At 45.1% G+C, this 23,606-nt stretch overlaps 1 protein-coding gene across 1 annotated transcript in view; it reads right to left on the reverse strand.

Annotated features, from left to right (window-relative positions):
* The window catches only part of TCHH (trichohyalin), a 57,370-nt gene extending 35,199 nt beyond the window's left edge, over positions 1–22,171 (reverse strand). The window contains exons 1-5 of the mRNA XM_049711012.1: positions 21,924–22,171; positions 20,671–21,605; positions 10,944–11,063; positions 9,566–9,752; positions 9,425–9,517 (exon numbers count right to left, since the gene is read on the reverse strand). Coding sequence (XP_049566969.1) covers positions 9,425–9,517; positions 9,566–9,752; positions 10,944–11,063; positions 20,671–21,582 — 1,312 coding nt within the window. The 5' untranslated portion in view covers positions 21,583–21,605; positions 21,924–22,171. The remainder of the gene's footprint in view (positions 1–9,424; positions 9,518–9,565; positions 9,753–10,943; positions 11,064–20,670; positions 21,606–21,923) is intronic.
* Positions 22,172–23,606: the final 1,435 nt, after the last annotated feature.

The raw sequence follows: 23,606 nt of genomic DNA on the forward strand, positions 1-23,606 counted from the left end.
GGCAGTGGAGTTGGCTGCTTCACTTGCTCCTGCTGGATGTTGGTGGGAGGAGAAACAGGCTTGAGGGGCTCCTTACTGGGGGCAGGGGGCAAGGTCACTGGCAGAGTACATTGCTGAGACATCTTGGAAGCTGCTTTAGGTCAACCTGAAAATCAGGATGGGTCAGAGGGTTAATTGAAGGCGAGGAAGTAGATGAACCCCTGGAAATATGCAGCAGCGCCTGGTTTCTCAGCATCCTCTCTTCCCTTGGGTGGGGGTACTCTCCCACCCACGCTGGGCTATCATTCCCCAGAAGCAGCAGAGTGAAGGGTAGGAATGGAGAGGGGCAGGGAAAGGCCCTCCTGGGAGCCTCTTGTTCCCAAGAGACAACAAAGAGGACTCTCCAGAGGTGTTCTGCAAAGGTGGGCTGGGTACCACTTCACCTCCTGCTCTTGCCTATCCTTGTCTCTCCCTTGTTTCTGACCTTCATGTACAAAGAAGAGAGATGAGCTCTGGGATTATGACAGGAAGAGGGAAGGTGCCACGAAAAGAAAGGTCTCCTGGAGAACTCCCGAGTCCTGGAAAATCAGTAGCCCATCCCGAGAGGATCTGAGAGGTGAGGGTGCACGCCCTGGACTGGAGTCACATGACATGATCTCAGCTTAAATCTCCCAGTGAAATGCTGTGTGGTTCTGCGAAAGTCATTTAGCCCCTCTGGACCTCAGGTTTCTCCTCTGTAAAATGAACAGATTGGCCTATTCAGCTCCAGAGCTGCTTTCTCTCCTGACCATCTGAGCTTTAGCTGGTGGTGGTGGGAGGGGGCTGGAAGGTTGCTGAGAGTTGGAGTTGGTTCTTTCAAGTCTCCTACTTCTAAGCTGGGTTTCCCTGTCCCTGCTCAGCCTGGGTTCTCCAAATAGAAAGTGTTCCCCATGCTGCATTTCTCCCTTTGGTAGCACAGCCAAGAGTTACAAGCATGTCCCCGGACACCCTGCCTCCATAAAGAAGGCAAAATCACAGTCAGCCCAAATCAATCAGTTTTAGGAGAGAAACTGGCCATATTTCCCCTTTATCCCCATCTTACTCCTCTCTCTGTCTCTTTCTATTTCTCTGTCTCTCTGCCTCTCTGTCTCTCTGCCTTTCTTTCTCTCTCTCTCTCTCTCTCTCTCTCTCTCTCTCTCTCAGATACGGTCCCAAGAAAGTATGGGGTAGGAGGAGATTGCTGTCTGTTCTGTGTTTCCATACCATGGCACCTAGCCCTCAGCACAGTGACCTGAGCCCTCCAAGAAGGACAGTAGTCCTGTTGAATCCAGCACACAAATTATACCTACACTCACCTGGCTGGCCACCCCCAGCCATGTTCTGGCCCGTGGGAGACCCCTGGTCCCAACCTTGGTTCTGCCAGCTAACACTTACCTGACTCACAGTGAGGATGGCTGCAGAAGCTTCTAGTGGAACACTGAGCCGAGCAGGGGCCGGGGTGCCCTTTATACTGTTCCTCAGCCTCGCCTCTTTCCCAAGGTGAAGGAGATGGACTGGTTTCACCACTCCTGTTGGTCTACTTCCTCTAGCCCCTTCCTGACTCATCATAGGAACCTTAAGCAAAAAACCCGTCAGGGCCCCTTTTCACAGGGACACACAGCTCCTGCCTGGCCAGAGGGCTCTGGGGGCTCATTCACTCCTGTGATCCTCGCGACCTGGGCACAGGGAGGTGAGGGAGGCATCTCAGGAACCTGGTCCCCTTTTCCTCTTGTTTTGTGACCTCAGCCAAGCTTTTCTTCTGAATCTCAGTTTCTCCACCATACTGTTTCCAACAGGAATATGAAAAGATTCCCAGCATCACTTATCAGCAGGGAAATATGAATCAAACCACAATGAGATATCCTCTCACACCGGTTAGAATGGCTACTATAAAAAAGTCAAAAGCTAACAAGTGTTGGCAAGGATGTAGAGAAAAGAGAACCCTTGTACACTGTTGGTAGGACTGTAAATTGCTACAGTTATTATATAAAACAATATGAAGGTTCCTCAAAAAATTAAAAATAGAACTACCATATGATTCAGCAATACCACTTCTGGGTATATATCTAAAGAAAATGAAATCAGTATCTTTTTTTTTTTTTTTTAACATCTTTATTGGGGTATAATTGCTTTACAATGGTGTGTTAGTTTCTGCTTTATAACAAAGTGAATCAGTCATACATAAACATATGTTCCCATATGTCTTCCCTCTTGCATCTCCCTCCCTCCCACCTTCCCTATCCCACCCCTCCAGGCTGTCACAAAGCACCGAGCCAATATCCCTGTGCCATGCGGCTGCTTCCCACTAGCTATCTACCTTACTACGTTTGTTAGTGTGTATATGTCCATGACTCTCTCTCGCCCTGTCACAGCTCACCCTCCCCCCTCCCCATAACCTCAAGTCCGTTCTCTAGGAGGTCTGCGTCTTTATTCCTGCCTTACCCCTAGGTTCTTCATGACATTTTTTTTCCTTAAATTTCATATATATGGGTTAGCATACGGTATTTGTCTCTCTCTTTCTGACTTACTTCACTCTGTATGACAGACTCTAGGTCTATCCACCTCATTACAAATAGCTCAGTTTCGTTTCTTTTTATGGCTGAGTAATATTCCATTGTATATATGTGCCACATCTTCTTTATCCATTCATCCGATGATGGGCACTTAGGTTGTTTCCATCTCCGGGCTATTGTAAATAGAGCTGCAATGAACATTTTGGTACATGACTCTTTTTGAATTTCGGTTTTCTCAGGGTATATGCCCAGTAGTGGGATTGCTGGGTCATATGGTAGTTCTATTTGTAGTTTTTTAAGGAACCTCCATACTGTTCTCCATAGTGGCTGAACCAATTCACATTCCCACCAGCAGTGCAAGAGTGTTCCCGTTCCTCCACACCCTCTCCAGCATTTATTGTTTCTAGATGTTTTGATGATGGCCATTCTGACTGGTGTGAGATGATATCTCATTGTAGTTTTGATTTGCATTTCTCTAATGATTAATGATGTTGAGCATTCTTTCATGTGTTTGTTGGCAGTCTGTATATCTTCTTTGGAGAAATGTCTATTTAGGTCTTCTGCCCATTTTTGGATTGGGTTGTTTGTTATTGAGCTGCATGAGCTGCTTGTAAATTTTGGAGATTAATCCTTTGTCGGTTGCTTCATTTGCAAATATTTTCTCCCATTCTGAGGGTTGTCTTTTGGTCTTGTTTATGGTTTCCTTTGCTGTGCAAAAGCTTTGAAGTTTCATTAGGTCCCATTTGTTTATTTTTGTTGTTATTTCCATTACTCTAGGAGGTGGGTCAGAAAGGATCTTGCTGTGATTTATGTCATAGAGTGTTCTGCCTAGGTTTTCGTCTAAGAGTTTGGTAGTTTCTGGCCTTACATTTAGGTCTTTAATCCATTTTGAGCTTATTTTTGTGTATGGTGTTAGGGAGTGATCTAATCTCATACTTTTAAAAGTACCTGTCCAGTTTTCCCAGCACCACTTATTGAAGAGGCTGTCCTTTCTCCACTGTACATTCCTGCCACCTTTATCAAAGATAAGGTGTCCGTATGTGCGTGGGTTTATCTCTGGGCTTTCTATCCTGTTCCATTGATCTATCTTTCTGTTTTTGTGCCAGTACCATACCGTCTTGATAACTGTAGCTTTGTAGTATAGTCTGAAGTCAGGGAGCCTGATTCCTCCAGTTCCTTTTTTCGTTCTCAAGATTGCTTTGGCTATTCGGGGTCTTTTGTGTTTCCATACAAATTGCAAAATTTTTTGTTCTAGTTCTGTGAAAAATGCCCGTGGTAGTTTGATAGGGATTGCATTGAATCTATAGATTGCTTTGGGTAGTAGAGTCATTTTCACAATGTTGATTCTTCCAATCCAAGAACATGGTATATCTCTCCATCTATTTGTATCATCTTTAATTTCTTTCATCAGTGTCTTATAATTTTCTGCATACAGGTCTTTTGTCTCCTTAGGTAGGTTTATTCCTAGATATTTTATTCTTTTTGTTGCAATGGTAAATGGGAGTGTTTTCTTGATTTCACTTTCAGATTTTTCATCATTAGTATATAGGAATGCCAGAGATTTCTGTGCATTAATTTTGTATCCTGCCACTTTACCAAATTCATTGATTAGCTCTAGTAGTTTTCTGGTAGCATCTTTAGGATCCTCTATGTATAGGATCATGTCATCTGCAAACAGTGACAGCTTTACTTCTTCTTTTCCGATTTGGATTCCTTTTATTTCCTTTTCTTCTCTGATTGCTGTGGCTAAAACTTCCAAAACTATGTTGAATAAGAGTGGTGAGAGTGGGCAACCTTGTCTTGTTCCTGATCTTAGTGGAAATGCTTTCAGTTTTTCACCATTGAGGATGATGTTTGCTGTGGGCTTGTCATATATGGCCTTTATTATGTTGAGGAAAGTTCCCTCTATGCCTACTTTCTGCAGGGTTTTTATCATAAATGGGTGTTGAATTTTGTCAAAAGCTTTCTCTGCATCTATTGAGATGATCATATGGTTTTTCTCCTTCAATTTGTTAATATGATTTATCACATTGATAGATTTGCATATATTGAAGAATCCTTGCATTCCTGGAATAAACCCCACTTGATCATGGTGTATGATCCTTTTAATGTGCTGTTGGATTCTGTTTGCTAGTATTTTGTTGAGGATTTTTGCATCTATGTTCATCAGTGATATTGGCCTGTAGTTTTCTTTCTGTGTGACATCCTTGTCTGGTTTTGGTATCAAGGTGATGGTGGCCTCGTAGAAGGAGTTTGGGAGTGTTCCTCCCTCTGCTATATTTTGGAAGAGTTTGAGAAGGATAGGTGTTAGCTCTTCTCTAAATGTTTGATAGAATTCGCCTGTGAAACCATCTGGTCCTGGGCTTTTGTTTGTTGGAAGATTTTTAATCACAGTTTCAATTTCAGTGCTTGTGATTGTTCTGTTCATATTTTCTATTTCTTCCTGATTCAGTCTTGGCAGCTTGTGCATTTCTAAGAATTTGTTCATTTCTTCCAGGTTGTCCATTTTATTGGCATAGAGTTGCTTGTAGTAAGCTCTCATGATCTTTTTTATTTCTGCAGGGTCAGTTGTTACCTCTCCTTTTTCATTTCTAATTCTATTGATTTGAGTCTTCTCTCTTTTTTTCTTGATGAGTCTGGCTAGTGGTTTATCTATTTTGTTTATCTTCTCAAACAACCAGCTTTTAGTTTTATTGATCTTTGCTATTGTTTCCTTCATTTCTTTTTCATTTAGAAATCAGTATCTTGAAGAGATACCCCATGTTCATTGTAGCATTATTCATGATAGCCAAGATATGGAAATAACTTAAATGTCAGTGGATGAATGGATAAAGAAAATGTGGTATATAACATTATATTATATTTGATGTAATATAGATATAATACATGATATATTATTTTGTCTTAGAAAGGGAGGAAACCCTGATATTTGTGACCAAAAAAGCTGAACTTATAGTAGCAGAGGGGAGAATAGTGGTTACAAGAAACAGTGGTGTAGGGGAAAAAGGGAGATTAGAAAAAAAGAAAAAAAGTAGAACGGTGGTTGCCAGGGCTTGTGGGGAGAAGGTCATGGGGAATTGTTGTTTAATAGGTACAGAGTTACAATTTTGCAAGATGGATGGTGGTGAGGGTTGCACGACAACATGAATGTACTTAATACCTCTGAACTGTACAATGATTAATATAGTAAATTTTATGTAATATTTATTTCACCACAATGAAGGAGAAAATAAAGTACTACTGGGTTATAGCCCAAAGTATAAAATAAATATTCATGAGTACATGCTGACATAAATAAATGATTAAGTGCATATGTCCATACATATATACATACATAAGGAGAGGGAAGAGATACATTTCCTATACAGGACATTCAAAATAATTTATGATGACACTCCACCCTCAGTGATGGGGAGCTTAACATCCCACATTTTTTTTTTTTTAGATGTTGGGGGTAGGAGTTTATTAATTTATTTATTTATTTTTGCTGTGTTGGGTCTTCGTTTCTGTACGAGGGCTTTCTCTAGTTGTGGCGAGCGGGGGCCACTCTTCGTCGCCTTGCGCAGGCCTCTCACGATCGCGGCCTCTCTTGTTGCGGATCACAAGCTCCAGACGCGCAGGCTCAGTAGTTGTGGCTCACGGGCCTAGTTGCTCCACGGCATGTGGGATCCTCCCAGGCCAGGGCTCGAACCCGTGTCCCCTGCATTAGCAGGCAGATTCTCAACCACTGTAACACCAGGGAAGCCCCAACTCCCCACTTCTTAGTTGTGGGCTTTGCACAGTGACTTCCTTCCAAAGAATACAGTACAGTAATATGGGATGTTGGAGAGAGGATGAGGAGAGTGGCAAAGCCTGATAGATGTTACCTCAGCCAGGTGATCAAAGTGGTAAATCATGTGAATAGTATGTCCCCTTTAAATAATGTGATGAAAAAGGCACTTTACCTCTGTGGTCTTCCTCTTAAAAACCCATAACTCCAGTCTAATCATGAAGAAAACATCAGACAAACCCAATTTGAGGGATATTCTATAAAATACCTGACCAGGACCCCTCAAAACTGTCAAGATCATCAAAACTCAAGGAAAGTGAGAAACTGTCACAGTCAAGAGGAGCCTAAGGAGACAAGACAACTAAATGTAATGTGATATTCTAGATGGGATCCTGAAACAGGAAAAGACAGTAGGTAAAAACTAAAATAATAGGAATAAACCTTGAACTTCAGTTAATAATAATGTACCAATACAGTTTTGTTAATTATAATAATAAATGTGCTATACTAATGTAAGATGTTAATAATAAGGGAAACTGGGTGTGATGTGTATGGTAACTCTTTTTACTGTCTTCTTGACTTTTTCATAAATTGGAAACTGTTCTAAAGAAAGGTCTATTACACCTACTACTATATGTAAAATAGATATACAACAAGGATTTGCTGCATAGCATGTGGAACTATATTCAATATCTTGTAATAACCTATAATGGAAAAGAATCTGAAGTTGTACAGCTGAAACTAACACAATATTGTAAATCAACTATAGTTAAATAAACAAATTAAAAAAAGAAAATAACAGAGAAATAAGGTCTACGAAAAAATCAAAACCTAAGACTTCAAAAACATTTGCACATATTCTGGGTGTTTCTGATTACTTCTCACTGTGCCCCCAATCTTCCCAACCAGTTCTACTCAGACTTCCTTCTAACTCTTGTCCTGTTAGGAGGACTTGAGCCTTCATTCTCATCCTCTGAATAATGAGAGCCGCTGACAAGCATTAACTCAAGGAGTGAGGTAGTTAGATCAGAATTTTAAGTAGAACACCCTGTCCTCTGTGTGATGGGTGGATTGCAGGGTGTGTGGAGACAGGGAGCAAAGGAGAACAGCTTGGGGGCCATTGCAATAGTTCAGGTGAGAAATGACCTCAGTCAAAGCTTGGGAGGTGTGGGTAAGGATAGCAAGGACTTGGTCTCTGCTGGAGAGTAGGGAAGCAAAGGAAAGGAGTGGAGAATGATGTGTTGTCTCTGGCTTCGGTGAATGCAGAGAAGGTATCATTACCCGAGAGAGAGAATACCTAAGGAGGAATGACAGTGGGTGTCCCTGGAGTTGGGTGGGCAGTAAGAGATACTAAGTGCCCTTCAACCTATTGAGTTTGGGTGCCTATGGCAGTCTCAAAAGGGATGTCCCTGACATATGCTCATGGCTGTGATGAAATAGCTTTGGGTAACTTGAGACAACCTGCCTGAGATGATGTGGTTAAATAGTTAGAGCCAGGTGATTCCCAGGAAGGAGAGAGCCCCCACGTCCTGATGTGATTGATGGCAGGAAAGGCTACAGAAATGTCAGGGAGGGTAACCACTGCAATGACCTTGGATCTGTATTTCTCCAGGCTATTCAGCACTTTGGCTTCCATGATTCCAGCTGGCCCAACCTTTACTTCCTTTAGTGACACTGTCACTTTCTCCTTCAGAGACCAGTCCCAGGAGTCTCTCCTCTCCCCATCTTGCCCAGTTCTGCTTCTTTGCTTTCCTAAAGTCTCCCTTAACCATGGAAGCATTTAGTAAGACTCTTGGAAACCATGAGGACATTCTATGGAGAGAAAACCTGGGCAGGGACCAGAACCCAGGTGGAGCCTCCACTCCCTCCCCGTGCCTTTGGCCATGGGCTAGGATTGGGCTCCGGGGCTATAATGTAAAGCAGTGTTGAACTGAGATGAATAGATCCTCTTCCCCCAACCAGAATAACCTGTCTCCTCTTCATGACTGCCAAGTGCTACTTTCAGGTGCATGAATGAAGTTGTTTCATGACTGCTAAGTGCTCCTTTCAGGTGCATGAATGAAGTTGTTTTGTTTTCTTTTGGTGTTGTTGTGATCTCATTTTTAGAAGCTGTTGAATGTATTGAATGGTTTGGGGAGCAGAATTAAAGAGGGGTCAAAATGTCTGTCCTCCTTTGGAAATTGGCCAAGAGTCATTTGCAACCATTAACCCCCACACAGGTTTCTATATGGTGAGCGACAGAGGGTAAAAAGCCAAAGAGAATACAGGATCCCAGGTCTTCCAGCATTTATTCTGTATTATTGTACACACTCACAGATTCAACAATAGTAGTGGGGATGCAGTCAGAGTTGCTGTAGTCACTGTCTCTTCAAGCAGAGGCTCTGGACACCTGAGGTTGGGATTGGGCTCATCAGGGGTGGGTGCTGGGCAATAGCTCCCCTCCCCGCCAAGCCCTATCCAAGGGACATGCAGAAGGACAGGGTCAGGCAGGTTCACAGATAAGGTGGGCCACCCAGGCTGGGGACTGGAGGTAAGCCAGGCCACTGGCTCTCTCTTCACTTGTGTGGGATTTCCAGGGGCCTCTGGGCCCCTAGGGGTGGTTACTTGTATTTGGGGGACACTACACCTCCTGCTTCTTTAGGGGTCAAGACTTCTCCCTTCAGTGGCTGGACTGGGTTGGTCTCTTGGACCTGGCCAGGAGTTGGGACAAGAAGAGGCTACTTCAGCAACCCCTCCTACTGCTTCAGCTGCTGCTCCCCTTTCTTTTCCAGTTGCTCATCTTTCTTTGCTAGCTCTTGATCCAGCCGCTGGCCCAAGACCTTCTTCTCCTGTTTCAGCTGTTCCACATGGTTTCCTTGCTCCTGTGACTCTTTCTGCTGCTGCTGCTGCTTTTCCACAGGCTTTCCTTTCTCCTGTGACTCTTTCTTCTGCTGCTGCTGCTGTTCCACAGGCTTTCCTTGCTCCTGTGACTCTTTCTGCTGTTGCTGTTCCACAGGCTTTCCTTTCTCCTGTGACTCTTTCTGCTGCTGCTGCTGCTGTTCCACAGGCTTTTCTTGCTCCTTTGACTCTTTCTGCTGCTGCTGCTGTATCACAGGCTTTACTTGTTCCTGTGACTCTTTCTGCTGCTGCTGCTGCTGTTCCACAGGCTTTCCTTGCTCCTTTGACTCTTTCTGCTGCTGCTGCTGTTCCACAGGCTTTCCTTGCTCCTGTGACTCTTTCTGCTGCTGCTGTTCCACAGGCTTTCCTTGCTCCTGTGACTCTTTCTGCTTCTGCTGCTGTTCCACAGGCTTTCCTTTCTCCTGTGACACTTTCTGCTGCTGCTGCTGTTCCACAGGCTTTCCTTGCTCCTGGGACTCTTTCTGCTGCTGCTGCTGTTCCACAGGCTTTCCTTGCTCCTGGGACTCTTTCTGCTGCTGCTGCTGTTCCACAGGCTTTCCTTGCTCCTGGGACTCTTTCTGCTGCTGCTGCTGCTGCTGTTCCACAGGCTTTCCTTTCTCCTGTGACTCTTTCTGCTGCTGCTGCTGCTGTATCACAGGCTTTCCTTTCTCCTGTGACTCTTTCTGCTGCTGCTGCTGTTCCACAGGCTTTCCTTGCTGCTGGGACTCTTTCTGCTGCTGCTGCTGTATCACAGGCTTTCCTTGCTCCTGTGACTCTTTCTGCTGCTGTTGCTGTTCCACAGGCTTTCCTTTCTCCTGTGACTCTTTCTGCTGCTGCTGCTGCTGTATCACAGGCTTTCCTTTCTCCTGTGACTCTTTCTGCTGCTGCTGCTGCTGTATCACAGGCTTTCCTTTCTCCTGTGACTCTTTCTGCTGCTGCTGCTGTTCCACAGGCTTTCCTTGCTCCTGGGACTCTTTCTTCTGCTGCTGCTGTTCCACAGGCTTTCCTTTCTCCTGTGACTCTTTCTGCTGCTGCTGCTGTTCCACAGGCTTTCCTTTCTCCTGTGACTCTTTCTGCTGCTGCTGATGTTCCACAGGCTTTCCTTGCTCCTGGGACTCTTTCTGCTCCTGCTGTTGCTGTATCACAGGCTTTCCTTTCTCCTGTGACTCTTTCTGCTGCTGCTGCTGCTGTTCCACAGGCTTTCTTTGCTCCTGTGACTCTTTCTGCTGCTGCTGCTGCTGTTCCCCAGGCTTTCCTTGCTCCTGGGACTGTTTCTGCTGCTGCTGCTGCTGTATCACAGGCTTTCCTTTCTCCTGTGACTCTTTCTGCTGCTGCTGCTGTTCCACAGGCTTTCCTTTCTCCTGTGACTCTTTCTGCTGCTGCTGATGTTCCACAGGCTTTCCTTGCTCCTGGGACTCTTTCTGCTGCTGCTGCTGCTGTATCACAGGCTTTCCTTTCTCCTGTGACTCTTTCTGCTGCTGCTGCTGCTGTATCACAAGCTTTCCTTTCTCCTGTGACTCTTTCTGCTGCTGCTGCTGTTCCACAGGCTTTCCTTTCTCCTGTGACTCTTTCTGCTGCTGCTGATGTTCCACAGGCTTTCCTTGCTCCTGGGACTCTTTCTGCTCCTGCTGTTGCTGTATCACAGGCTTTCCTTTCTCCTGTGACTCTTTCTGCTGCTGCTGCTGCTGTTCCACAGGCTTTCTTTGCTCCTGTGACTCTTTCTGCTGCTGCTGCTGCTGTTCCCCAGGCTTTCCTTGCACCTGGGACTGTTTCTGCTGCTGCTGCACTTCCACAGGCTTTCCTTGCTCCTGTGATTCTTGCTGTTGCTGCTGCTGTTCCACATGCTTTCCTTGCTCCTCTGACTTTTGCTGCTGCTGCTGCTGCTGCTGCTGCTGCTGCTGTTCCTGCTGCTGTGGCTCCTGTTGCCGTGGCTCACACTCTTTCTTGGGCACCTCCTTCACAGGAGTTGTGTGTTTCTTCCCGAGCTCCATGGGATCCTTCCCTGGGATCTCCGAGGGTACCTTCTGGAATGGGGCAGGCAGTGGAGTTGGCTGCTTCACTTGCTCCTGCTGGATGTTGGTGGGAGGAGAAACAGGCTTGAGGGGCTCCTTACTGGGGGCAGGGGGCAAGGTCACTGGCAGAGTACATTGCTGAGACATCTTGGAAGCTGCTTTAGGTCAACCTGAAAATCAGGATGGGTCAGAGGGTTAATTGAAGGCGAGGAAGTAGATGAACCCCTGGAAATATGCAGCAGCGCCTGGTTTCTCAGCATCCTCTCTTCCCTTGGGTGGGGGTACTCTCCCACCCACGCTGGGCTATCATTCCCCAGAAGCAGCAGAGTGAAGGGTAGGAATGGAGAGGGGCAGGGAAAGGCCCTCCTGGGAGCCTCTTGTTCCCAAGAGACAACAAAGAGGACTCTCCAGAGGTGTTCTGCAAAGGTGGGCTGGGTACCACTTCACCTCCTGCTCTTGCCTATCCTTGTCTCTCCCTTGTTTCTGACCTTCATGTACAAAGAAGAGAGATGAGCTCTGGGATTATGACAGGAAGAGGGAAGGTGCCACGAAAAGAAAGGTCTCCTGGAGAACTCCCGAGTCCTGGAAAATCAGTAGCCCATCCCGAGAGGATCTGAGAGGTGAGGGTGCACGCCCTGGACTGGAGTCACATGACATGATCTCAGCTTAAATCTCCCAGTGAAATGCTGTGTGGTTCTGCGAAAGTCATTTAGCCCCTCTGGACCTCAGGTTTCTCCTCTGTAAAATGAACAGATTGGCCTATTCAGCTCCAGAGCTGCTTTCTCTCCTGACCATCTGAGCTTTAGCTGGTGGTGGTGGGAGGGGGCTGGAAGGTTGCTGAGAGTTGGAGTTGGTTCTTTCAAGTCTCCTACTTCTAAGCTGGGTTTCCCTGTCCCTGCTCAGCCTGGGTTCTCCAAATAGAAAGTGTTCCCCATGCTGCATTTCTCCCTTTGGTAGCACAGCCAAGAGTTACAAGCATGTCCCCGGACACCCTGCCTCCATAAAGAAGGCAAAATCACAGTCAGCCCAAATCAATCAGTTTTAGGAGAGAAACTGGCCATATTTCCCCTTTATCCCCATCTTACTCCTCTCTCTGTCTCTTTCTATTTCTCTGTCTCTCTGCCTCTCTGTCTCTCTGCCTTTCTTTCTCTCTCTCTCTCTCTCTCTCTCTCTCTCTCTCTCTCAGATACGGTCCCAAGAAAGTATGGGGTAGGAGGAGATTGCTGTCTGTTCTGTGTTTACATACCATGGCACCTAGCCCTCAGCACAGTGACCTGAGCCCTCCAAGAAGGACAGTAGTCCTGTTGAATCCAGCACACAAATTATACCTACACTCACCTGGCTGGCCACCCCCAGCCATGTTCTGGCCCGTGGGAGACCCCTGGTCCCAACCTTGGTTCTGCCAGCTAACACTTACCTGACTCACAGTGAGGATGGCTGCAGAAGCTTCTAGTGGAACACTGAGCCGAGCAGGGGCCGGGGTGCCCTTTATACTGTTCCTCAGCCTCGCCTCTTTCCCAAGGTGAAGGAGATGGACTGGTTTCACCACTCCTGTTGGTCTACTTCCTCTAGCCCCTTCCTGACTCATCATAGGAACCTTAAGCAAAAAACCCGTCAGGGCCCCTTTTCACAGGGACACACAGCTCCTGCCTGGCCAGAGGGCTCTGGGGGCTCATTCACTCCTGTGATCCTCGCGACCTGGGCACAGGGAGGTGAGGGAGGCATCTCAGGAACCTGGTCCCCTTTTCCTCTTGTTTTGTGACCTCAGCCAAGCTTTTCTTCTGAATCTCAGTTTCTCCACCATACTGTTTCCAACAGGAATATGAAAAGATTCCCAGCATCACTTATCAGCAGGGAAATATGAATCAAACCACAATGAGATATCCTCTCACACCGGTTAGAATGGCTACTATAAAAAAGTCAAAAGCTAACAAGTGTTGGCAAGGATGTAGAGAAAAGAGAACCCTTGTACACTGTTGGTAGGACTGTAAATTGCTACAGTTATTATATAAAACAATATGAAGGTTCCTCAAAAAATTAAAAATAGAACTACCATATGATTCAGCAATACCACTTCTGGGTATATATCTAAAGAAAATGAAATCAGTATCTTTTTTTTTTTTTTTAACATCTTTATTGGGGTATAATTGCTTTACAATGGTGTGTTAGTTTCTGCTTTATAACAAAGTGAATCAGTCATACATAAACATATGTTCCCATATGTCTTCCCTCTTGCATCTCCCTCCCTCCCACCTTCCCTATCCCACCCCTCCAGGCTGTCACAAAGCACCGAGCCAATATCCCTGTGCCATGCGGCTGCTTCCCACTAGCTATCTACCTTACTACGTTTGTTAGTGTGTATATGTCCATGACTCTCTCTCGCCCTGTCACAGCTCACCCTCCCCCCTCCCCATAACCTCAAGTCCGTTCTCTAGGAGGTCTGCGTCTTTATTCCTGCCTTACCCCTAGGTTCTTCATGACATTTTTTTTCCTTAAATTTCATATATATGGGTTAGCATACGGTATTTGTCTCTCTCTTTCTGACTTACTTCACTCTGTATGACAGACTCTAGGTCTATCCACCTCATTACAAATAGCTCAGTTTCGTTTCTTTTTATGGCTGAGTAATATTCCATTGTATATATGTGCCACATCTTCTTTATCCATTCATCCGATGATGGGCACTTAGGTTGTTTCCATCTCCGGGCTATTGTAAATAGAGCTGCAATGAACATTTTGGTACATGACTCTTTTTGAATTTCGGTTTTCTCAGGGTATATGCCCAGTAGTGGGATTGCTGGGTCATATGGTAGTTCTATTTGTAGTTTTTTAAGGAACCTCCATACTGTTCTCCATAGTGGCTGAACCAATTCACATTCCCACCAGCAGTGCAAGAGTGTTCCCGTTCCTCCACACCCTCTCCAGCATTTATTGTTTCTAGATGTTTTGATGATGGCCATTCTGACTGGTGTGAGATGATATCTCATTGTAGTTTTGATTTGCATTTCTCTAATGATTAATGATGTTGAGCATTCTTTCATGTGTTTGTTGGCAGTCTGTATATCTTCTTTGGAGAAATGTCTATTTAGGTCTTCTGCCCATTTTTGGATTGGGTTGTTTGTTTTTTTCTTATTGAGCTGCATGAGCTGCTTGTAAATTTTGGAGATTAATCCTTTGTCGGTTGCTTCATTTGCAAATATTTTCTCCCATTCTGAGGGTTGTCTTTTGGTCTTGTTTATGGTTTCCTTTGCTGTGCAAAAGCTTTGAAGTTTCATTAGGTCCCATTTGTTTATTTTTGTTGTTATTTCCATTACTCTAGGAGGTGGGTCAGAAAGGATCTTGCTGTGATTTATGTCATAGAGTGTTCTGCCTATGTTTTCGTCTAAGAGTTTGATAGTTTCTGGCCTTACATTTAGGTCTTTAATCCATTTTGAGCTTATTTTTGTGTATGGTGTTAGGGAGTGATCTAATCTCATACTTTTAAAAGTACCTGTCCAGTTTTCCCAGCACCACTTATTGAAGAGGCTGTCCTTTCTCCACTGTACATTCCTGCCACCTTTATCAAAGATAAGGTGTCCGTATGTGCGTGGGTTTATCTCTGGGCTTTCTATCCTGTTCCATTGATCTATCTTTCTGTTTTTGTGCCAGTACCATACCGTCTTGATAACTGTAGCTTTGTAGTATAGTCTGAAGTCAGGGAGCCTGATTCCTCCAGTTCCTTTTTTCGTTCTCAAGATTGCTTTGGCTATTCGGGGTCTTTTGTGTTTCCATACAAATTGCAAAATTTTTTGTTCTAGTTCTGTGAAAAATGCCCGTGGTAGTTTGATAGGGATTGCATTGAATCTATAGATTGCTTTGGGTAGTAGAGTCATTTTCACAATGTTGATTCTTCCAATCCAAGAACATGGTATATCTCTCCATCTATTTGTATCATCTTTAATTTCTTTCATCAGTGTCTTATAATTTTCTGCATACAGGTCTTTTGTCTCCTTAGGTAGGTTTATTCCTAGATATTTTATTCTTTTTGTTGCAATGGTAAATGGGAGTGTTTTCTTGATTTCACTTTCAGATTTTTCATCATTAGTATATAGGAATGCCAGAGATTTCTGTGCATTAATTTTGTATCCTGCCACTTTACCAAATTCATTGATTAGCTCTAGTAGTTTTCTGGTAGCATCTTTAGGATCCTCTATGTATAGGATCATGTCATCTGCAAACAGTGACAGCTTTACTTCTTCTTTTCCGATTTGGATTCCTTTTATTTCCTTTTCTTCTCTGATTGCTGTGGCTAAAACTTCCAAAACTATGTTGAATAAGAGTGGTGAGAGTGGGCAACCTTGTCTTGTTCCTGATCTTAGTGGAAATGCTTTCAGTTTTTCACCATTGAGGATGATGTTTGCTGTGGGCTTGTCATATATGGCCTTTATTATGTTGAGGAAAGTTCCCTCTATGCCTACTTTCTGCAGGGTTTTTATCATAAATGGGTGTTGAATTTTGTCAAAAGCTTTCTCTGCATCTATTGAGATGATCATATGGTTTTTCTCCTTCAATTTGTTAATATGATTTATCACATTGATAGATTTGCATATATTGAAGAATCCTTGCATTCCTGGAATAAACCCCACTTGATCATGGTGTATGATCCTTTTAATGTGCTGTTGGATTCTGTTTGCTAGTATTTTGTTGAGGATTTTTGCATCTATGTTCATCAGTGATATTGGCCTGTAGTTTTCTTTCTGTGTGACATCCTTGTCTGGTTTTGGTATCAAGGTGATGGTGGCCTCGTAGAAGGAGTTTGGGAGTGTTCCTCCCTCTGCTATATTTTGGAAGAGTTTGAGAAGGATAGGTGTTAGCTCTTCTCTAAATGTTTGATAGAATTCGCCTGTGAAACCATCTGGTCCTGGGCTTTTGTTTGTTGGAAGATTTTTAATCACAGTTTCAATTTCAGTGCTTGTGATTGTTCTGTTCATATTTTCTATTTCTTCCTGATTCAGTCTTGGCAGCTTGTGCATTTCTAAGAATTTGTTCATTTCTTCCAGGTTGTCCATTTTATTGGCATAGAGTTGCTTGTAGTAAGCTCTCATGATCTTTTTTATTTCTGCAGGGTCAGTTGTTACCTCTCCTTTTTCATTTCTAATTCTATTGATTTGAGTCTTCTCTCTTTTTTTCTTGATGAGTCTGGCTAGTGGTTTATCTATTTTGTTTATCTTCTCAAACAACCAGCTTTTAGTTTTATTGATCTTTGCTATTGTTTCCTTCATTTCTTTTTCATTTAGAAATCAGTATCTTGAAGAGATACCCCATGTTCATTGTAGCATTATTCATGATAGCCAAGATATGGAAATAACTTAAATGTCAGTGGATGAATGGATAAAGAAAATGTGGTATATAACATTATATTATATTTGATGTAATATAGATATAATACATGATATATTATTTTGTCTTAGAAAGGGAGGAAACCCTGATATTTGTGACCAAAAAAGCTGAACTTATAGTAGCAGAGGGGAGAATAGTGGTTACAAGAAACAGTGGTGTAGGGGAAAAAGGGAGATTAGAAAAAAAGAAAAAAAGTAGAACGGTGGTTGCCAGGGCTTGTGGGGAGAAGGTCATGGGGAATTGTTGTTTAATAGGTACAGAGTTACAATTTTGCAAGATGGATGGTGGTGAGGGTTGCACGACAACATGAATGTACTTAATACCTCTGAACTGTACAATGATTAATATAGTAAATTTTATGTAATATTTATTTCACCACAATGAAGGAGAAAATAAAGTACTACTGGGTTATAGCCCAAAGTATAAAATAAATATTCATGAGTACATGCTGACATAAATAAATGATTAAGTGCATATGTCCATACATATATACATACATAAGGAGAGGGAAGAGATACATTTCCTATACAGGACATTCAAAATAATTTATGATGACACTCCACCCTCAGTGATGGGGAGCTTAACATCCCACATTTTTTTTTTTTTAGATGTTGGGGGTAGGAGTTTATTAATTTATTTATTTATTTTTGCTGTGTTGGGTCTTCGTTTCTGTACGAGGGCTTTCTCTAGTTGTGGCGAGCGGGGGCCACTCTTCGTCGCCTTGCGCAGGCCTCTCACGATCGCGGCCTCTCTTGTTGCGGATCACAAGCTCCAGACGCGCAGGCTCAGTAGTTGTGGCTCACGGGCCTAGTTGCTCCACGGCATGTGGGATCCTCCCAGGCCAGGGCTCGAACCCGTGTCCCCTGCATTAGCAGGCAGATTCTCAACCACTGTAACACCAGGGAAGCCCCAACTCCCCACTTCTTAGTTGTGGGCTTTGCACAGTGACTTCCTTCCAAAGAATACAGTACAGTAATATGGGATGTTGGAGAGAGGATGAGGAGAGTGGCAAAGCCTGATAGATGTTACCTCAGCCAGGTGATCAAAGTGGTAAATCATGTGAATAGTATGTCCCCTTTAAATAATGTGATGAAAAAGGCACTTTACCTCTGTGGTCTTCCTCTTAAAAACCCATAACTCCAGTCTAATCATGAAGAAAACATCAGACAAACCCAATTTGAGGGATATTCTATAAAATACCTGACCAGGACCCCTCAAAACTGTCAAGATCATCAAAACTCAAGGAAAGTGAGAAACTGTCACAGTCAAGAGGAGCCTAAGGAGACAAGACAACTAAATGTAATGTGATATTCTAGATGGGATCCTGAAACAGGAAAAGACAGTAGGTAAAAACTAAAATAATAGGAATAAACCTTGAACTTCAGTTAATAATAATGTACCAATACAGTTTTGTTAATTATAATAATAAATGTGTTATACTAATGTAAGATGTTAATAATAAGGGAAACTGGGTGTGATGTGTATGGTAACTCTTTTTACTGTCTTCTTGACTTTTTCATAAATTGGAAACTGTTCTAAAGAAAGGTCTATTACACCTACTACTATATGTAAAATAGATATACAACAAGGATTTGCTGCATAGCATGTGGAACTATATTCAATATCTTGTAATAACCTATAATGGAAAAGAATCTGAAGTTGTACAGCTGAAACTAACACAATATTGTAAATCAACTATAGTTAAATAAACAAATTAAAAAAAGAAAATAACAGAGAAATAAGGTCTATGAAAAAATCAAAACCTAAGACTTCAAAAACATTTGCACATATTCTGGGTGTTTCTGATTACTTCTCACTGTGCCCCCAATCTTCCCAACCAGTTCTACTCAGACTTCCTTCTAACTCTTGTCCTGTTAGGAGGACTTGAGCCTTCATTCTCATCCTCTGAATAATGAGAGCCGCTGACAAGCATTAACTCAAGGAGTGAGGTAGTTAGATCAGAATTTTAAGTAGAACACCCTGTCCTCTGTGTGATGGGTGGATTGCAGGGTGTGTGGAGACAGGGAGCAAAGGAGAACAGCTTGAGGGCCATTGCAATAGTTCAGGTGAGAAATGACCTCAGTCAAAGCTTGGGAGGTGTGGGTAAGGATAGCAAGGACTTGGTCTCTGCTGGAGAGTAGGGAAGCAAAGGAAAGGAGTGGAGAATGATGTGTTGTCTCTGGCTTCGGTGAATGCAGAGAAGGTATCATTACCCGAGAGAGAGAATACCTAAGGAGGAATGACAGTGGGTGTCCCTGGAGTTGGGTGGGCAGTAAGAGATACTAAGTGCCCTTCAACCTATTGAGTTTGGGTGCCTATGGCAGTCTCAAAAGGGATGTCCCTGACATATGCTCATGGCTGTGATGAAATAGCTTTGGGTAACTTGAGACAACCTGCCTGAGATGATGTGGTTAAATAGTTAGAGCCAGGTGATTCCCAGGAAGGAGAGAGCCCCCACGTCCTGATGTGATTGATGGCAGGAAAGGCTACAGAAATGTCAGGGAGGGTAACCACTGCAATGACCTTGGATCTGTATTTCTCCAGGCTATTCAGCACTTTGGCTTCCATGATTCCAGCTGGCCCAACCTTTACTTCCTTTAGTGACACTGTCACTTTCTCCTTCAGAGACCAGTCCCAGGAGTCTCTCCTCTCCCCATCTTGCCCAGTTCTGCTTCTTTGCTTTCCTAAAGTCTTCCTTAACCATGCAGGCAGTTAGTAAGACTCTTGGAAACCATGAGGACATTCTATGGAGAGAAAACCTGGGCAGGGACCAGAACCCAGGTGGAGCCTCCACTCCCTCCCCGTGCCTTTGGCCATGGGCTAGGATTGGGCTCCGGGGCTATAATGTAAAGCAGTGTTGAACTGAGATGAATAGATCCTCTTCCCCCAACCAGAATAACCTATCTCCTCTTCATGACTGCCAAGTGCTACTTTCAGGTGCATGAATGAAGTTGTTTCATGACTGCTAAGTGCTCCTTTCAGGTGCATGAATGAAGTTGTTTTGTTTTCTTTTGGTGTTGTTGTGATCTCATTTTTAGAAGCTGTTGAATGTATTGAATGGTTTGGGGAGCAGAATTAAAGAGGGGTCAAAATGTCTGTCCTCCTTTGGAAATTGGCCAAGAGTCATTTGCAACCATTAACCCCCACACAGGTTTTTATACGGTGAGCAACACAGGGTAAAAAGCCAAAGAGAATACAGGATCCCAGGTCTTCCAGCATTTATTCTGTATTATTGTACACAATCACAGATTCAACAATAGTGGTGGGGATGCAGTCAGAGTTGCTGTAGTCACTGTCTCTTCAAGCAGAGGCTCTGGACACCTGAGGTTGGGATTGGGCTCATCAGGGGTGGGTGCTGGGCAATAGCTCCCCTCCCCGCCAAGCCCTATCCAAGGGACATGCAGAAGGACAGGGTCAGGCAGGTTCACAGATAAGGTGGGCCACCCAGGCTGGGGACTGGAGGTAAGCCAGGCCACTGGCTCTCTCTTCACTTATGTGGGATTTCCAGGGGCCTCTGGGCCCCTAGGGGTGGTTACTTATATTTGGAGGACACTACACCTCCTGCTTCTTTAGGGGTCAAGACTTCTCCCTTCAGTGGCTGGACTGGGTTGGTCTCTTGGACCTGGCCAGGAGTTGGGACAAGAAGAGGCTACTTCAGCAACCCCTCCTACTGCTTCAGCTGCTGCTCCCCTTTCTTTTCCAGTTGCTCATCTTTCTTTGCTAGCTCTTGATCCAGCCGCTGGCCCAAGACCTTCTTCTCCTGTTTCAGCTGTTCCAAATGGTTTCCTTGCTCCTGTGACTCTTTCTGCTGCTGCTGCTGCTGTTCCACAGGCTTTCCTTGCTCCTGTGACTCTTTCTTCTGCTGCTGCTGCTGTTCCACAGGCTTTCCTTGCTCCTGTGACTCTTTCTGCTGTTGCTGTTCCACAGGCTTTCCTTTCTCCTGTGACTCTTTCTGCTGCTGCTGCTGCTGTTCCACAGGCTTTCCTTGCTCCTTTGACTCTTTCTGCTGCTGCTGCTGTATCACAGGCTTTACTTGTTCCTGTGACTCTTTCTGCTGCTGCTGCTGCTGTTCCACAGGCTTTCCTTGCTCCTTTGACTCTTTCTGCTGCTGCTGCTGTTCCACAGGCTTTCCTTGCTCCTGTGACTCTTTCTGCTGCTGCTGTTCCACAGGCTTTCCTTGCTCCTGTGACTCTTTCTGCTTCTGCTGCTGTTCCACAGGCTTTCCTTTCTCCTGTGACACTTTCTGCTGCTGCTGCTGTTCCACAGGCTTTCCTTGCTCCTGGGACTCTTTCTGCTGCTGCTGCTGTTCCACAGGCTTTCCTTGCTCCTGGGACTCTTTCTGCTGCTGCTGCTGTTCCACAGGCTTTCCTTGCTCCTGGGACTCTTTCTGCTGCTGCTGCTGCTGCTGTTCCACAGGCTTTCCTTTCTCCTGTGACTCTTTCTGCTGCTGCTGCTGCTGCTGTTCCACAGGCTTTCCTTTCTCCTGTGACTCTTTCTGCTGCTGCTGCTGCTGTTCCACAGGCTTTCCTTGCTCCTTTGACTCTTTCTGCTGCTGCTGCTGTTCCACAGGCTTTCCTTGCTCCTGGGACTCTTGCTGCTGCTGCTGCTGTTGCTGTTCTACAGGCTTTCCTTGCTCCTGTGACACTTTCTGCTGCTGCTGCTGTTCTACAGGCTTTCCTTGCTCCTTTGACTCTTTCTGCTGCTGCTGCTGTTCCACAGGCTTTCCTTGCTCCTCTGACTTTTGCTGTTGCTGCTGCTGCTGTTGCTGCTGCTGCTGTTCCTGCTGCTGTGGCTCCTGTTGCCGTGGCTCACACTCTTTCTTGGGCACCTCCTTCACAGGAGTTGTGTGTTTCTTCCCGAGCTCCATGGGATCCTTCCCTGGGATCTCCGAGGGTACCTTCTGGAATGGGGCAGGCAGTGGAGTTGGCTGCTTCACTTGCTCCTGCTGGATGTTGGTGGGAGGAGAAACAGGCTTGAGGGGCTCCTTACTGGGGGCAGGGGGCAAGGTCACTGGCAGAGTACATTGCTGAGACATCTTGGAAGCTGCTTTAGGTCAACCTGAAAATCAGGATGGGTTAGAGGGTTAATTGAAGGCGAGGAAGTAGATGAACCCCTGGAAATATGCAGCAGCGCCTGGTTTTTCAGCATCCTCTCTTCCCTTGAGTGGGGGTACTCTCCCACCCACGCTGGGCTATCATTCCCCAGAAGCAGCAGAGTGAAGGGTAGGAATGGAGAGGGGCAGGGAAAGGCCCTCCTGGGAGCCTCTTGTTCCCAAGAGACAACAAAGAGGACTCTCCAGAGGTGTTCTGCAAAGGTGGGCTGGGTACCACTTCACCTCCTGCTCTTGCCTATCCTTGTCTCTCCCTTGTTTCTGACCTTCATGTACAAAGAAGAGAGATGAGCTCTGGGATTATGACAGGAAGAGGGAAGGTGCCACGAAAAGAAAGGTCTCCTGGAGAACTCCCGAGTCCTGGAAAATCAGTAGCCCATCCCGAGAGGATCTGAGAGGTGAGGGTGCACGCCCTGGACTGGAGTCACATGACATGATCTCAGCTTAAATCTCCCAGTGAAATGCTGTGTGGTTCTGCGAAAGTCATTTAGCCCCTCTGGACCTCAGGTTTCTCCTCTGTAAAATGAACAGATTGGCCTATTCAGCTCCAGAGCTGCTTTCTCTCCTGACCATCTGAGCTTTAGCTGGTGGTGGTGGGAGGGGGCTGGAAGGTTGCTGAGAGTTGGAGTTGGTTCTTTCAAGTCTCCTACTTCTAAGCTGGGTTTCCCTGTCCCTGCTCAGCCTGGGTTCTCCAAATAGAAAGTGTTCCCCATGCTGCATTTCTCCCTTTGGTAGCACAGCCAAGAGTTACAAGCATGTCCCCGGACACCCTGCCTCCATAAAGAAGGCAAAATCACAGTCAGCCCAAATCAATCAGTTTTAGGAGAGAAACTGGCCATATTTCCCCTTTATCCCCATCTTACTCCTCTCTCTGTCTCTTTCTATTTCTCTGTCTCTCTGCCTCTCTGTCTCTCTGCCTTTCTTTCTCTCTCTCTCTCTCTCTCTCTCTCTCTCTCTCAGATACGGTCCCAAGAAAGTATGGGGTAGGAGGAGATTGCTGTCTGTTCTGTGTTTCCATACCATGGCACCTAGCCCTCAGCACAGTGACCTGAGCCCTCCAAGAAGGACAGTAGTCCTGTTGAATCCAGCACACAAATTATACCTACACCCACCTGGCTGGCCACCCCCAGCCATGTTCTGGCCCGTGGGAGACCCCTGGTCCCAACCTTGGTTCTGCCAGCTAACACTTACCTGACTCACAGTGAGGATGGCTGCAGAAGCTTCTAGTGGAACACTGAGCCGAGCAGGGGCCGGGGTGCCCTTTATACTGTTCCTCAGCCTCACCTCTCTCCCAAGGTGAAGGAGATGGACTGGTTTCACCGCTCCTGTTGGTCTATTTCCTCTAGCCCCTTCTTGACTCATCATAGGAACGTTAAGCAAAAAACCCCTCAGGGCCCCTTTTCACAGGGACACACAGCTCCTGCCTGGCCAGAGGGCTCTGGGGGCTCATTCACTCCTGTGATCCTCGCGACCTGGGCACAGGGAGGTGAGGGGAGGCATCTCAGGAACCTGATCCCCTTTTCCTCCTGTTTTGTGACCTCAGCCAAGCTTTTCTTCTGAATATCACTTTCTCCGCCTATAAAATGGGTTTTTCCTCATTGTTAGGCTGTGGGATTCATTTCCAAGGGCACAGAATAGAAAGTTATATTTCTTTCTGGGATGTCCAGTCTGGAGATATTGTGTAAAGGTCGGAGGAATCACTTCTCATGAAGGGTTGGGGCTGTTGGGGGAGTCTCTTGGCCACTAGTCCATAACCCATCTGCTCTCGAGACACATCTATCACTCCATTCTGTGTGGAAATAAACTCTTTCCTGGGATGGGGTAGGGTTGAGTCTGACAACTTTAGGCCCAAAAAGTCAAGCAGAAGGCTTTGCAGGTGCTACCATGTGCTAGAAGCTATCCAGGACCTATGCTGAATGCTGTAGTTACAGAAGTTTCCAAGAACGCCA

The sequence above is a fragment of the Orcinus orca genome, chromosome 1 (genome assembly GCF_937001465.1).
Source record: "Orcinus orca chromosome 1, mOrcOrc1.1, whole genome shotgun sequence".
Lineage (NCBI taxonomy): Eukaryota > Metazoa > Chordata > Mammalia > Artiodactyla > Delphinidae > Orcinus > Orcinus orca.